This window comes from Odocoileus virginianus, chromosome 6 (genome assembly GCF_023699985.2).
Source record: "Odocoileus virginianus isolate 20LAN1187 ecotype Illinois chromosome 6, Ovbor_1.2, whole genome shotgun sequence".
NCBI lineage: Eukaryota > Metazoa > Chordata > Mammalia > Artiodactyla > Cervidae > Odocoileus > Odocoileus virginianus.
Genome location: NC_069679.1, coordinates 36,409,767 through 36,424,724, shown reverse-complemented (window position 1 = coordinate 36,424,724; position 14,958 = coordinate 36,409,767). Strand labels below are relative to the sequence as shown.

At 46.3% G+C, this 14,958-nt stretch overlaps 1 protein-coding gene across 8 annotated transcripts in view; it reads left to right on the top strand.

Moving 5' to 3' along the window:
• The window catches only part of TLN2 (talin 2), a 481,890-nt gene that overhangs the window by 398,719 nt on the left and 68,213 nt on the right, over positions 1–14,958 (top strand). For all 8 annotated transcript variants that reach the window (XM_070469184.1, XM_070469188.1, XM_070469186.1 and 5 more), the window contains 2 exons: positions 5,018–5,188; positions 14,621–14,767. In XM_070469184.1, coding sequence (XP_070325285.1) covers positions 5,018–5,188; positions 14,621–14,767 — 318 coding nt within the window. The remainder of the gene's footprint in view (positions 1–5,017; positions 5,189–14,620; positions 14,768–14,958) is intronic.

Sequence of the window (14,958 nt, the reverse complement as noted above, 5' to 3'; positions counted from 1 at the left end):
CAGCTGCTTTTGATTCCAGTAGGAATCTCATAAGAAAATATTTCTAGACTTCCCAAGGTAACATCTTTGTCTCTGCCAATATGTTGTTTGTGTGGAAGGTTAATTCCTCTGCCAGTGGGTGGCCTGAGAAGAAAACTTACTTGTATCACTTGAGTTATCAATTGATTCTTGGCTCCTTGGCTAAACAAGACTCATCTTCTGAAAGGGAGTTCTGGACAATGGTAGCCTAGGAGCCCTTGGTCCACAGGGATCATGGGCTGATGGTTAATACCCACCTGGTTCCAGTATTTCATGGAGGTGCTCGTGCTTGGCCCCCAATTCAGCAGCTACAGTACCACTTGGGAGTGATAAAGGCAGATTCTCAGACCCCACCTCGATTGGTTTCCCACAGCTGCTGTGACGAAGTACCACAAACTGGGGGGCTTAAAACAAGAGATATTTAATCTCTCACCGCTCTGGACTCCAGAAGCCCAAAATCAAGGTGTTGGCAGGGCCACACCTTGTTTTCTGCAGGCCCTGGGGAGAGTCTGCTCTTTGCAGCTTCCAGCTGGTGGTGGTTCTTGGCCTTCCTTGACTGAATCTTGGCTAGCCTCTCTCCCTGGTCACTTTTTTTCCCCACTTTTCTGCCTTCCCTTTTTCTATCTCTTCTAAGGACACTTGTCATCAGGTTTGGGGCCCACCCAAGAAATCCAGTATGATCTCATCTTTGTTGCTGTTGTTGTTTAGTCACTCCATGAACTGCAGCACACCAGGCTTCCCTGTCCTTTACCATCTCCCAAAGTTTGCTCAGATTCATATCCACTGAGTCGGTGATACCACCCACCCATCTCATCCTCTGCCACTTCCTTCTCCTTTTGCCCTTAGTCTTTCCCAGCATCAGGATCTTTTTCAGTGAGACGGATCTTTGCATCAGGTGGCCAAAGTATTGGAGCTCCAGCATCAGTCCTTCCAATGAAGGGTTGATTTCCTTTAGGATTGACTGGTTTGATCTCCTTGCAGTCCAAGGGACACTCAAGGGTCTTCTCCAGCACCATAATTTGAAAACATCAATTCTTTGGCACTCAGTCTTCTTTGTGGTCCAACTCTCACATCCATACATGACTACTGGAAAAACCATAGCTTTGACTATACGGATCTTTATCGGCAAAGTGATCTCATCTTAAGATCCTTAAATATTCATGCAAAGACTCCTTTGTAAGATCACCTTTGCTCCAGGGTTTGGACATGGACATACCTTTGGGAGGAGTCACCATTCAACCCACTCACCTTCCCTAGGCCTAGGGACTCACATCATGTACCAAATACTCAAAATTCTGTTTTATTTTAACTTCTGTGCTAACCCACATAACCCACATCATGTCTCTAATAACAGAAGGTGTTGGAGTCCTTGCCAGACTTCTTAAATACAGAAAAAAAAAATCCCATCCCTTTCAAACCTCTGCCCCACAATATGTGAGGAATAAGGACCCCTAGTGCTCACCCCTAGTGAGTATAAGGGCCCCTATACTACATGGAGGCCTGTGCTAAGGCCTTTACATATGCTGACTTAATCCCTGAGAAATCTGAAGAAACTTACTGCTATTACATTTTACCAAGGAGAAAACTAAAATTTAGTATTAATAATAGGATGGAACCTGCCTAAGATGTCTTAAAACAGTAGGGAGGATTCAAATCTAGTGGCTTTGAAGCTATAGCTTACTCCCCATCACCCCACCATCTTCCTTCCCTGAGGCAGTCAGGCACATGTTTAGCTGTGATCAGTTATGCTCAACGGACAGCATTTTATAGTTGCATTGAAAAAATGTACTTTTAAAAAAATATATATATATATTTATTTGGCTGCCCCAGCTCTTAGTTGCAGCATGCAGGATCTTTAGTTGCAGCATGTGGGATTTGGTTCCCTGACCAGGGATTGAACCCAGGCGCCCTGCTTTGAGTCTTAGCCGCTGGACCACCAGGGAAATCCCTAAAATGCACTTTTAAAATAATACACGTGTTAGTCGCTCAGTCATGTCCAACTCTTTGCGACCTCATGGACTCTAACCCGCCAGGCTTCTCTGCCCATGAAATTCTCCAGGCAAGAATACTGGAGTGGGTAGCCTACCCCTTCCCCAGGGGATCTTCCCAACCCAGGGATCAAAACTGGGTTCCTGCACTGTAGGCAGATTCTTTCCTGTCTGAGTAAAACTAATCTAGAAAACATACTGGATTCTAGTGCGTTAAATATTTTGACTCCTTTAGTACTGACAGGACCCATCATGAGCCCTGACTCCTGATGACCCATCACACTGCTCTTGGTGGTGACACTAGTGCCCTTCCTGGGGAAGTGGAGATGAAATCCAAGCAAACATGCAGGACTGTGCCCAGGATCGTGCAGACTGGGCCTGACACAGAGGTCTTTGCCTGAAGCAGGGAGTCTGGGGACCAAAATCCAGCGTGTGCCTTGGCATCAATCCATCTGCCCAGAGGATGGGGAGCCCCTTTAAAATTCACACAAAGCACCATAAGGGCCAGCAGCAGCCCTGCTCAAGTGCTTTGAAACCTATGTGTCAGATAACTGTAATTGGAGATAGAAAAGTAAAAGTGTTTGTTTTTTGCTGATAGTTTTATCTCACTATTAGCTTTATATATATATGTGTGTGTGTGTATATATATATATATATATATATATACATATATATATAATTTACTTTGTTTGCTTATTTATTTTGGCTGTGCTGGATCTTCACTGTGGCTCACAGGCTCCTCTTGGCGATGTGCAGGCTTCTCTAGTTGCAGAACATAGGTTTAGTTGTAGCATGTGGGATCTTAGTTCCCCACTCAGGGATTGAACCCAGGCCCCCTGCATTGGGAAGACAGAGTCTTAACCACTAGACTACCAGGGAAGTCTCACAGTGTTAGTGTAATGAACATTCTTATTTTGGAGCCTCACCTTGCCACAGCCCCCACCACCACCCCCTGCTTGTATTTTATCCACGTGGGAATAGATGATGGCATTTGAAGCAAGTTCAGCAAACTGTTAACATATGATATTACAGATGCTAGGTAGATGGTGAGCTTTGGTGAGCATGTACAGTCAGCCCCGTGTATCCACGGATGCTGAAACCACAGATGCAGAGGGCCGACTGTGCTACAGCATTTCATATAACAGACTTGAGCATCCTCAGATTTTTGGTATTCATGGGGATCTTGGAACCCCCTGCAGATACCAAGGGATGACTGTGTGCACCATCAATAGTGTTACCAACTAGAGACAGATCTCTGCTGTAGCAATGCTTAACTGTCTTGATGGACTTTTTTTGTTCTCCCACATAGTTGTTGTTCAACCAGTAAGTCATGTCCTACTCTGTGACCCCCTGGATTGCAGCACTCCAGGCTCCTCTCTCCTCCACTATCTCCTGAAGTTTGCTCAAGTTCATATCCATTGAATTGGTGATGCTATCTAACCATCTCATCCTCTGCTGTCCCCTTCTCCTCCTGCCCTCAATCTTTCCCAGCATCAGGGTCTTTTCCAATAAGTCAGCTCTTCACATCAGGTGGCCAAAGTATGGGAACTTCAGCCTCAGCAACAGTCCTTCCAATGAATATGCAGGGTTGATTTCCTTTAGGATTGACTGGTTTGATTTCCTTGCAAAGGACTCTCAAGAGTTTTCTGCCCCCAATCCCTCCCAGCATCAGGGTCTTTTCCAATAAGTCAACTCTTCGAATGAGGTGGCCAAAGTATTGGAGTTTCAGCTTCAGCATCAGTCCTTCCAATGAACACCCAGGACTGATCTCCTTTAGGATGGACTGGTTGGATCTCCTTGCAGTCCAAGGGACTCTCAAGAGTCTTCTCCAACACCACAGTTCAAAAGCATCAATTCTTCGGTGTTCAGCTTTCTTTATGGTCCAACTCTCACATCCATACATGACTACTGGAAAAACTATAGCTTTGACTATATATGGGCCTTTGTCAGCAAAGTTGTATCTTTGCTTTTTAATATGCTAAGTTTGTCATAGCTTTCCTTCCAAGGAGCAAGTGTCTTTTTAATTTCATGGCTGCAGTCACCATCTGCAGTGATTTTTGGAGCCCAAGAAAATAAAATCTGTCACTGCTTCCACTTTTTCCCCTTTTATTTGCCATGAAATGATGGAACCAGATGCCATGATGTATCCCATGTTGGGTTCATCATAAACAGAACATTTTGATTGATGGGAAATAATTTTTTCCCCACATCCATGGTTTGGTCAAAATACTTGGGGGTGGAGAGCAGTGGGTTGACTTTCTGAATCTCTTTTGAGGGTGCCTTTACTCTAAGGCTGCTTTTCTCTCCTCCCTGCTCCCCTGCCCCTCTCCTAGCCCCCTTCCCTTTGAGTCTGTAAGTTGTTCACCTTTGGTTCTTTCAAAAGCTCTTCTATTCGTGAAATTAAAACTTTTTGTAAAATCTGTAAGATTTGTAAAATTCTCACACCTAACTCTAGATCTCAGGACAGATTTCTTAGCACTTCTGCTATGATCAGAGATAGACAAAGAACTTCCCAGAGGAATAAAAATCTAAGCAAGAGTTCATTCATTACAACTACTCTCAAAATTGAAGCTGGACAAGGAATAAGGTCTGAGGATCTAATAAATGTAACATGGTGACTGTAGTTCATAACACTGGATGTACAGTAGAGAAAAACAAAAGTGGAGTCCAGCAGACCTGCCTCTCCCTACGACTCTTTCCGTCTCTGCCCCAGTCCCTGCCCCACCAGTGTGCTCAGTCGTGGCTGACTCTTTGCAAACCCATGGGCTGCAGCCCACTAGGCTCTTTTGTTCATGGGATTTTCCAGGCAAGTATACTGAAGTGGGTTGCCATTTCCTCCTCCAGGAGATCTTCCCAACCCAGGGATCAAACCCTCAGCCCCTGCATCTCCTGATTTGGCAGACGGGTTCTTTATCACTGCGTCACCCTGGAAGCTCCCTCCTCACCAGTGGGACCCCTAAAGGAGATTCACGTATGTGTTTGTTTGTTTTTTGTTTGTCTTGTCTTGAAAGGTGACACAGCTGGCAAGCTACTTTGAGCCCTTGATCTTAGCTGCAGTGGGTGTCGCCTCCAAGATTCTGGACCATCAGCAGCAGATGACGGTGCTGGACCAGACCAAGACGCTCGCAGAGTCTGCCCTGCAGATGCTGTATGCGGCCAAGGAAGGCGGAGGAAACCCCAAGGTACAACTCAGGATGCTAGGGACTCACTTAGGACACTGAGAAGCCACCAGAAGTTCCTCTGTATCATGCCCCTCCAGGGAAGGCACCTCCACGTTTTGGATGGTGGCATTTTTTTTTAATTAACCATTTTGTGATCGTTATTATTATTTTTTGATGGTGTTGGCTCTTCTTGCTGCACATGGGCTTTCTCTACTTTTGGGGACCGGGGACTACTCTTTGTTGTTGGGCATGGACTTTTCATTGCGGTGGCCTCTCTTGTTGCGGAGCACAGACTCTAGGCTCATGGGCTTCAGTAACTGCAGTGTGTGGGTCAGCAGTTGAGGCTTATGGGCTCTAGAGCTCAGGCGTGTGTAGGCAAGAGTTCTTGGGAAAGAAAAATATACTGTGTGGTTATTGCAGGACTAAAAACCGTACCAGCCGGGCACCTGCTTGGTGCTGACACGCAGCTTACACGAAGCAAACCTCTGTTGTTTTCCAGTAAGTGTCATTTCCATTCCTGGTAGTTGAGTTCAAAGAATAGCATGGTGCCCGGTCGCCTGTGGCATATGCTGCTGTCGCCTTGGGGACAGGAGTTTAATATGAAAATCTCCCTCACCAGTTTGCAAGTGGAACATTTCTTCAGCCTGATGTGTCCCTCGGGTACCTTACGTGGCCAGAGATGGTGGCAGCATGTTCTTTTCTCTTGGGAATGATTTTGCCAAAGTGATTATTTTACTTGTAAATCCAGTATGAACCTTAAGTTTCCTCAGGTTTCTGGAACCTGGAGAGGGTGTGGAGGCTTCCCACTACACTCGTGTTTTGTTCTAACAGGTTCCTCCATTAAGTCATCTGATCTGAATGTCTTCTTCTAAGCAGGCTCACTTGAGGGAACACTACTGGAACGATTTCTATAGGATACTGACCTACAAGCTCCAGGGATCCATATGTATTTCTTGGTGTGTTTTGTTGTATCTCTAGGATCTTTAAATGAGTCAAGTGGTGTAGCAGAGAAAACTCTAGACTGAGTCAGAATCGCAAATAGTGTTCTCAGAGTTAATAGTTATTGAGTGCTGACTCTATGTCATTTACCACATCTTATGCCCTCATCCTGTTTAATCTTCATTGAAAACTCTGTGACATAGGGGGTTCCCATTGTACACATGTGGAAGCTGACTTCTCTGCTAAGTTGCCTGAGATGTCTGATGAGGTGTGTGTGGGTGGGGCTGAGCCTGCACCCTACGGAAACACAGGCGGACTCAGCCTGGAGCAGGGCTGGGAGGATCAAGGAGAGAGACAGGGAGGAGGGCTGATGAGTTTCAACAAAAGGAAATTACCTGACACATGAGGGTAGCTAGAGCCACGGTAGGAAGAGGAAACAGCATCTGCAAAGGTGTAGATAGAGTTATAGAAGGATTGTGATCTTTTTAGCACTTGGCCTGGGCTTCCCCACTGGCACAGTGGTAAAGAATTCATCTGCCAGTGCAGGAGGCACAAAGAGACTCGGGTTTGATCCCTGGGTCTGGAAGATCCCCTGGAGAAGGAAATGGCAACCCATTCCAATATTCTTTCCTGGAGAATCCCATGGACAAGAGGAGCTTGGCAGGCTACAGTTCATGGGGCTGCAAGGAGTTATACCCAACTGAGCACGTACGTGCATGCTGGTGTGTATGGGACATGGAGAGTGTAGGGACAATGGGACGGGAAGGGAGTCTGGGCTGAATTGTGACTGGCTTCCTCCCCACCCGGAGGAGCTGGGGCTTTATTGTGAGCGGTATGGAATGATAACAACCCATCAATAGTCTAGAATCTCCATTCTGGAAACAGCATGGATAATGTTTTGACTTGCATCCTCTATGTTCAGTTTTTCACTCATGCATCTGGCAACTCTTAAGAGACTCATTCTGGGGATGCTAAAAATATTGAGAGCCAGTCTCAGCCCTCAAGTTCTTTTGAGTCTTCTGACAAAATAAGTCTAGTTGCTGAAGTGCTGGGCAGAACAAGAACAAGAATGCCCTCTTGGCTGTGACAGGTTAGTGATAGGTGTCCCAGAGTCAGGCCCACCCACTTTGCTCCCTTCCTGAACTGGAGGAGCCAGGACTGACCTTCCAGATCCAGTTCTGTGTTGTCTTTTCTCCAGGGCTGCCTAATGCCACATCTCCACTCCTAACCTGAGGGAGTTTCATTCTCAGCAGAATAACTCAAATTAGGATGCTTCTGCATGATTACAATATTAGCACATCTGCTGGGACTGCGGGTTCTGAGATCCTTGTGGAAGTCTGTTTTTTTGCCAAGGAAATTCATGGTTGAGCATTTGTAGTCAGCACTGTAAGCTTGATGATGACATCTTTTGATCGGAGGTGGTGGCTGGAGGCCAGCATGGGGTAGTTTTCAGTGAAAGGCCTAAAGCACCAGGTGATGAACTAAGACGTGTGATGAGAGACAGCAACTCAGGACTTGATGTGGATCCTCTCACCAACAGCAATCACCCGTGCTGTCTGCTGACTCTACCAGGCCTGTCACAGGGAGCCTGGGACACTGCACCTTGGCTTGCAGCCCCTTTCCTAAGAGGCCAAGTGCAGAGACTTAATCTCCTTGCATCAAGGGGATTGCTATTCTTTGGGCAAATATTCACTAGGGGTTACTTGCTGTGTGTTAGGTGATGTATGTATGTATGTATTAGGTGTCATAGTTCTTGTTTGCAGAGGAAATGTGGTTAAAATGTGGTTGAATGGTTTTCAGTGGCTTTGATCTATCAAGGAAAAAAAATTAAAAAGAGGCGCGCACAGAGCCTGGTGTTAATGAATCACATGAGTACCAGGCATTTGGTGTGTGACCTCACCCCCATCCCACTGAGCCCCTTCTACACTCCTCCTCTACCTCCAGAGCTCTGGCCCACCCCCAGTCCTCCCCCACTCAGTCCCCCACCCCCCATCCCCCTTGAAGAGACCTTCCAACTTCTGCCTGTAACGTTCCAACAAATATCCCCCGCTGTCCATCATTGGGCAGTTCTCATTATTAGTTGTTTTTTTTTTCTCTCTGCTGAAGTTGAGGTGTGCCCCCATAGCCTTTTCTTCCATTTTCCAAACTCCTGTGATGTCCACGTCTGCTTTACTGGGCTTTGTAGTTGAAACATTGTAATAAAGAAGTAAGGCTCCCTTGGAATTCGACTTTAGACTTGTTTCCAAAGAGGAATGAAGTCTGATTTTTCCCCTGTGTTGTTCTGTGAGGAACAATAACAAGGAGCCGCTCCAGATTGTAAAATAACGACCTCATTGTTAAGCCTGCACTCCCCTTTGCAGATGTCCTTGGTGGGCTAAGCCTGCCTTAATTGAGAGCCTGCTGTGTCTTCCCCTGTCTGAAGCTGGAGCATTCTGGCAGCCTGCATGTGGGGTTTGGTCTCGGCTGTGTGATCAAGATGAGGTTTGCCATTGGAGTTAGAGAAAATGGTCCTGGGTGAGGCATGTAGTAATTGGAGCAGGCTTCAAAGACTCTGAACTGACCCTTTAAGGATCTGTAAAACTTTAATATGTGGAGTGAAGGAGAACAGACCTTCTGGAGAATTCTGGGTGATTCATTTCTGGGACAGCCAAGAGCAAGGATGTATTTTTGTAGGTTTTGATGCGTGGTGTGGAAAAAGTGTCCTTTATGTTTTCCAAGGAGTTTCAGAGAACTGTTTTGTGATTTACTTCTGCCACTCCCCAAATTAGCTTCTGATCCCTTACTTTACCTTTATGGGAAACCAGATAACTTGGCCAGCCACTCTCTTCTCCCTCAAAATGTGTACTTGCTTTAATATAAAAACACAGAGTTGCTGACATTTTTGTGCCACCCATAGTCACTTCAGTCTAAGTGAGATTTACAGAAACACGCACCTTACATTTTACCTTTTTTAATCAATGAGATCATATTTATGTGAGATTCTCTCTCTGGAGAGTTATGTATAGATGTCATTTTTCAGACTTCCATCGAAATGAAACAATCTGTACATTTTATGTTTTACCTTCTCGGTGCCATGAAATGCACCATTGGCCTAAATGAGCAGTTCCCCTCCATCACATCCGTCAGGGAGAGAGCTTTGCATCCTGACGCAGTTCCTGCAGGATAGCCATCCGTGATCACATATTTCACATCTCACCAGATGTTGTATTTGAAGGACTCTTCTTGATTCCCATGGCTTTTCAATTTTCACGTTCCTATGGCTCACATAGCCTCTTCTTGGAGTTCTTCTATTTCATTTAATCATTCAATAGAGTTATCATTTCCCGTCTCTCACTACCTTCTCACCTACCAAAGGAGTTTCTTGGGTCTTCTGGACGGCTTTTTTCTCCCTAAGGTGCATGGCCCCTGGGCAGTGTGGTTCTCCCACCACCTGGCATTAGGTCAGATTCCCCAGGTAAGACCACAGGCCCCTGCTAGACTGTCCTCGATTCAGACACCAGCCCTAAGCCCCAGGCTCCCTAGACCTCTCTTACTCTGACCAGCTGGCTACATTCAGGGCTTCTCACCATCCCTTAGTTTGGTTAATGTGCTCAACTCAGGAAATTGCTCTACTTACAGTCACACCTTTATTATAAAGGATGCGTGTGTGTGCATGCTAAATCACTTCAGTCATGTCTTGACTCTTTGTGACCCCCATGGATTATATAGCCCTCCAGGCTCCTCTCGCCATGGGATTCTCCAGGCAAGAGTACTGGAGTGAGTTGCCATGCCCTCCTCTGGAGGAGCTTCTCAACCTGGGAATTGAGCCCACATCTCTTAAGTCTCCTGCATTGGCAGGCAGGTTCTTTTACCACAAACACCACCTGAGAAGTCCATGATAAAGGATATAACCAGCCAAAAGAAGAACCCCAGAGGGTGAGATCTGGGAGGGTCTCAAACTTGCAACTCCCATATCCTCAGGATGTGTCACCCTTCCAGCTTACTGCTGTGTATCACCCACCGGCCTCCTGTCCAGAGCTTTTATTGGGATTTCACGATGTAGCCTTGATGGACTGAGTTTAGTCATATGACCAATGATTCCATCATTCCCCCTCATCTCCCCAGAGGTGGTGGTCAGGGTGATACTGTGTTGCTTAAAGTCCCAGCCAGCCCCATCCTGAATCTACCTACTGGGCCCATTAGACTTTGTTGGCATAAGCTACTGTGTGGCCACCGTAAATAACAGACACTTGTGTGATCACTTGGGAAATACTAAGGGGTTTAAAAGTTCCTAGGAACTGAGGACAAAGATCTAGCAAATATCTTAGTTTTCAGCAGTGGGTGAGGTTCCAGGACTGGGTTTCATCCAGTGGCCAGCTACTGGGAGTTGAAAAACACACGCAGTCTAGGCCCTGGGAGGTGAGGAGTGCAGCTTCAGGGGACAATTTTGGGAACTAGTAACAAGTTCATGGTCAGGTGTGGAGTCTGCAGTGGCTGAGAGAGCTGGGGCCAGACTGATGCCAGGACGTTCGGTCAGGGGGCGTCCAGACAACTTTATGGATAGCTCCTGATCCTGAGGTCTCCTGCTTTTGCCACATGGTACCTAGTTGTTTCACTTTGTTTAAAAGCACCCTGTTTAGAGGAACAGGCTGAAACCTCCCCCTTGCAGATTGCACATTCCCTCCATTAAGGTTTATTTTTTCAGGAGTGCTGGTAAACCTGACCTTATCTAGTGATAGGTTCATCTCCCTTTTGACTGGTGGCCTCGGCTCAGCGAATGGCCAGCTGGTCAGTAGCGATTGTCCTCCACTAAGCCTGTATACTCTAAGTGCTTAAGCTCCCATTTCCAGATTGCAGCTGTCAGAGGGCTGTCATCCAATCCCCACCTTCCAAAGTGCTGTGGGGATTTCAGAAGGTGTATGGCGCTCAGCATAATGCTTGGCACACAAGGGTCCCTTGAAAATGTCCCTTGCAAATTAGCGTCTGTCCTTGCACTGCCGCTCTTCTGTGGTTTGATGCTTATTGTTATTCCTGGTCCCCTGTCTGTCACCTAAGATGAAACACTGTCTGTAAAATGCTCAAATACCCGGCCCAGGATACAAGAACCAAGACTTTAAAACTGAACAAAAGTCACATTGGGTCCACAGTTTGGCTTTTGTGTATACAAGTACACACTAGCCCTTGGAATCTTGCCAGCATCCTTAGGAAAGTTATTGGGTTTTCTTGGTCCAGTTAGAGGAGCTGGGGCATGTCATCACAGCCCCAGTGAGCCCAGTCTGTGGCTTGGGGTAGGGAAGGGCCAGGTCCTGTTCTGACAGCCACCCCCCTACACACACATACCACATCTCTGCCCCCAGCTGTGCCACCCATGCTCTTTTGAAGCCTAAAAACAAATGATTCAATTTCTTTCTTTTTTTTGTTTACTTATTTGGCTGTGCTGGGTCTTATTGCTGCATGTGGGGTCTTTTAGTTGCTGCATACAAGATCTTTAGTGCCACCTGTGGGATCTAGTCCCTGACCAGAGATCAAACACAGGCCCCCTGCATGAGGAGTGCAAAATCTTAGCCACTGGACCATCAGGGAAGTCCCAAGATGTCTCCATTTATTTCTAAATGAGTCTCCAGAGGAGAAATTTGCACCAATGGCCTATGAAGGTTATGCTTATAAAAATACCTCCAAAAATAAAAATGAGTCTCTTTCAGTACCTTAAACCCACCTTCTAGGGGAAAGCAGAGCAAATGGCTTGCAAGAAGCACAGAGCCTGGTTGGAGAGATGGGGCTGAAGTTGGTTGGTGGAGAGACAGCAGAAGGGGCAGGGGTTGTGTGCCAGGCACTGTACCAGACCCTTCCCATACGGTGTTTAACTCGCCTTCACAGTGCACATGCCTTCTCACCCTTAGACCTTTGTACAGGCTGTGCCCTCTGCCTGGAAGCCTCCTCATTCCACCCCCTCCTCACCCTGCAAGAGACTGAATTCTTCCTCCAGGGCCTAGACATGTCTGAGAAGTCTTCTCTGATGCCAAGGCTGGGTTAGGAGCCCTTCTTAGGTACTGTCGCACTCAGCTATTGCTACAAACAAGCCACCCTGAAACGAAGTGACTTAAAACACTGCCATTTTTCTATTCTCTCTGGCAGATGTACAGATCCACTGAGTCCCACGAGGCAGTCCTCACTCAGTCCCTCCTGCAGTTGTAGCCATATGGCCGCTGGGGCTTGAAGGACCTAAGGCTTAGTCACTCCCAGGTCTGGCTCCTGAGCAGAAATCAGCCAGACTTTTTGGGATCTGGAACACCCCTTTCTACTTCTACGTGGTCTCACCATGCAGTCTGCCAGGCATACAGCCTCAAGATACCTTCTCACATAGAGGCTGAAGACTTCAAAGGCATGCATACTAAGAGAGAACCAGGCAGAAGCTGAATCATTTTCCATTACCAGAAATCAGGCAGCATCACTTGTCCCCCAGTTCTTTACTTTGAGGCCATTGCCTTCTGATGACTCTTTGACTCCTGAGTTTCATCTCAGGGCTATAAGAATGTAGAGGAAAGTTGATGAGCACACAACCATCCCTGGAGGGCTTCTGGGAGGAGGTGGTATTGAGGTTGGCCCTTGAAAAAAGGGCTAGGATTTCGATGGAGGGGAGGAGGAAGGAGGCAAACACAGCCAGTCCCTGCAGGCAGAGCATGAGAGGCTGGAGCTGTGAGGAAGCCAGCCAGGTGGCAGCCAGAACTCTGTGCCAGGGAGATGGGGGATTTGTCTGGGAGGGAAGTACCTCCCCACCCTGTGGAGGGTCTAGAAATAGAGAAGGTGGACCCTGGTCTGGGGAAGAGTCAAAGGAACAAAGTAATCTTTGTTCCTCAAGGTTATTTGTCATTATTACTGCTAAAGTAATTTAGTAGTAATGTCAGTAGTTAACATTTGTGTCCTAGCACCATTGCCTTGAGGATGTTGTTGTTATCGTTCAGTCGCCAAGTTGTGTTCAACTTTGTGTCCCCATGGGCTGTAGCCCACCCAGCTGCTCTGTCCATGGGATTCTCCATGCAAAAATACTGGAGTGGGTTGCCATTTCTTTCTCCTGAGGATCTTCCTGACCCAGGGATCAAACCTACATCTTGAACCTGTATTGGCAGGTGGATTCTTTACCACTGAGCCACCTGGGAAGCCCCACCTTGAGAATAACCATCCATAATGAATACATTTCACATCTCATCAGATGTTGGTTTGAAAGGACTCTTCTTGGTTCCCATGACTTTTCAGTTCCAGAGGCTGAGCCAGTTCATATGGCTCATGTAGCCTCTTCCTGGAACTCTTCTCTTTTATTTAATCATGCAAAGGAGTTATCACTTACCATCTCTTACTGGCTTCCTTACTTTCTCATCTGCCAAAGTAAAGATGCAGTTTCTTTGTCCTTTTCAAGGGTTCATCTTTCTCCGAGGAGCATCAGGGCAGCTGTGGCCACTGTGTGGGGGCATCTAGTACCTGGTGCGATACAATTCTGACACCAATTGCCCAGCATTAGGTCAGATTTCTGGGTAAGGGCACAGCCCCCTACTAGACTGCTCTTATTATAAATGATAAGATGCCTGCAGCCATATCACATCATTAGACTTTCACTGCATAGCATGGTTATAATCATTCCCATTTTGCTTAGGAAGCCTCACCCCAAACCGCTTAGCTAGTTAGCAGTGGAGACAACATTCAGGCCCAGTTTTTTTCTGACCTCAGGACCTTAGCTCTTTCCCCCGTCATCTTGCTATCACTTGAGGTGCTTTTTAAGGAGGCTGGCACCACCATTCTTTCATCCTTTCATTCACTTACTCGCCAGCGCCTGCTCTGGACTGCATACATGTTATTAAAGCTTCTCTGAGGACTGTCTAGGGGAACTCATGAGCACTCCAGCCTGCAGAGTGTCTGTCTTTGGAGAATTTTCATCATTCATCTCTCCAACCTCATGTAAATATAATTTGTGACACAGTTTCAAAGCCCATGTAGCCTTCTGCAGGTTTCTCTCTCCTGTCTGTACCTATATTTCCATAATCCAGTCGTGTTTATAGAAATGGAATTCTAGTGTGTGGGGTAACTTTGACTAGAAGTGCATTGGTTGGGAACACATTTTTAATTTATATCATTTTCTTTTCCTAATAAATCTGTCAACTTGTTTATTAGGGAATCTGTGGCATTCTTTTTCTACCACCCTAAACATAGTCACATAAAATTAGTCATAAGACGCTCGTTGAAATTGCAGGGGGGTTTTCCATTTTGATTCCAAAAAGAGATTTTTTTCTATTTGTCCTTCTGATTTTTTATGTATCTGGCAAAGAAATGTATACAAATATAATAAAAGGAAAGGAAAAAATAGAGAATACATTTTTGTGTTATATAGTGAGAGTATAGTTCTATATTCTGCTTTATAAGGTTATCTTTTTAAAAAGTGAAGTGATTCTCAAGAGATTAAGCAGCATTGTCTTCTGCTTATGGATTGCAGTTATCTGCTTATGCAATTGCGATTATCTTCTTCCTCCGACCCCTCTTTCTCAGGCACAGCACACCCATGATGCCATCACGGAGGCCGCCCAGCTCATGAAAGAGGCCGTGGACGACCTCATGGTCACGCTGAATGAAGCTGCCAGTGAAGTGGGGCTGGTGGGAGGTATGGTTGATGCCATCGCAGAAGCCATGAGCAAGGTGGGTCTGGGCTCCCAGATGCCCTCCTGCACTCCTTAACTCCATTTCCCCCAAGATCTCCCTCGAAATTGGTCCCAGAGCCTTTTCTCTAAGGAGCTGGCAGTCCAGGCTGACACCACCAAGCCTCCTCTTTTCTCGAGGGGTCTGCTTAATGTACAAATATTCTATCAAACGTCCAGCATACTCTTAAT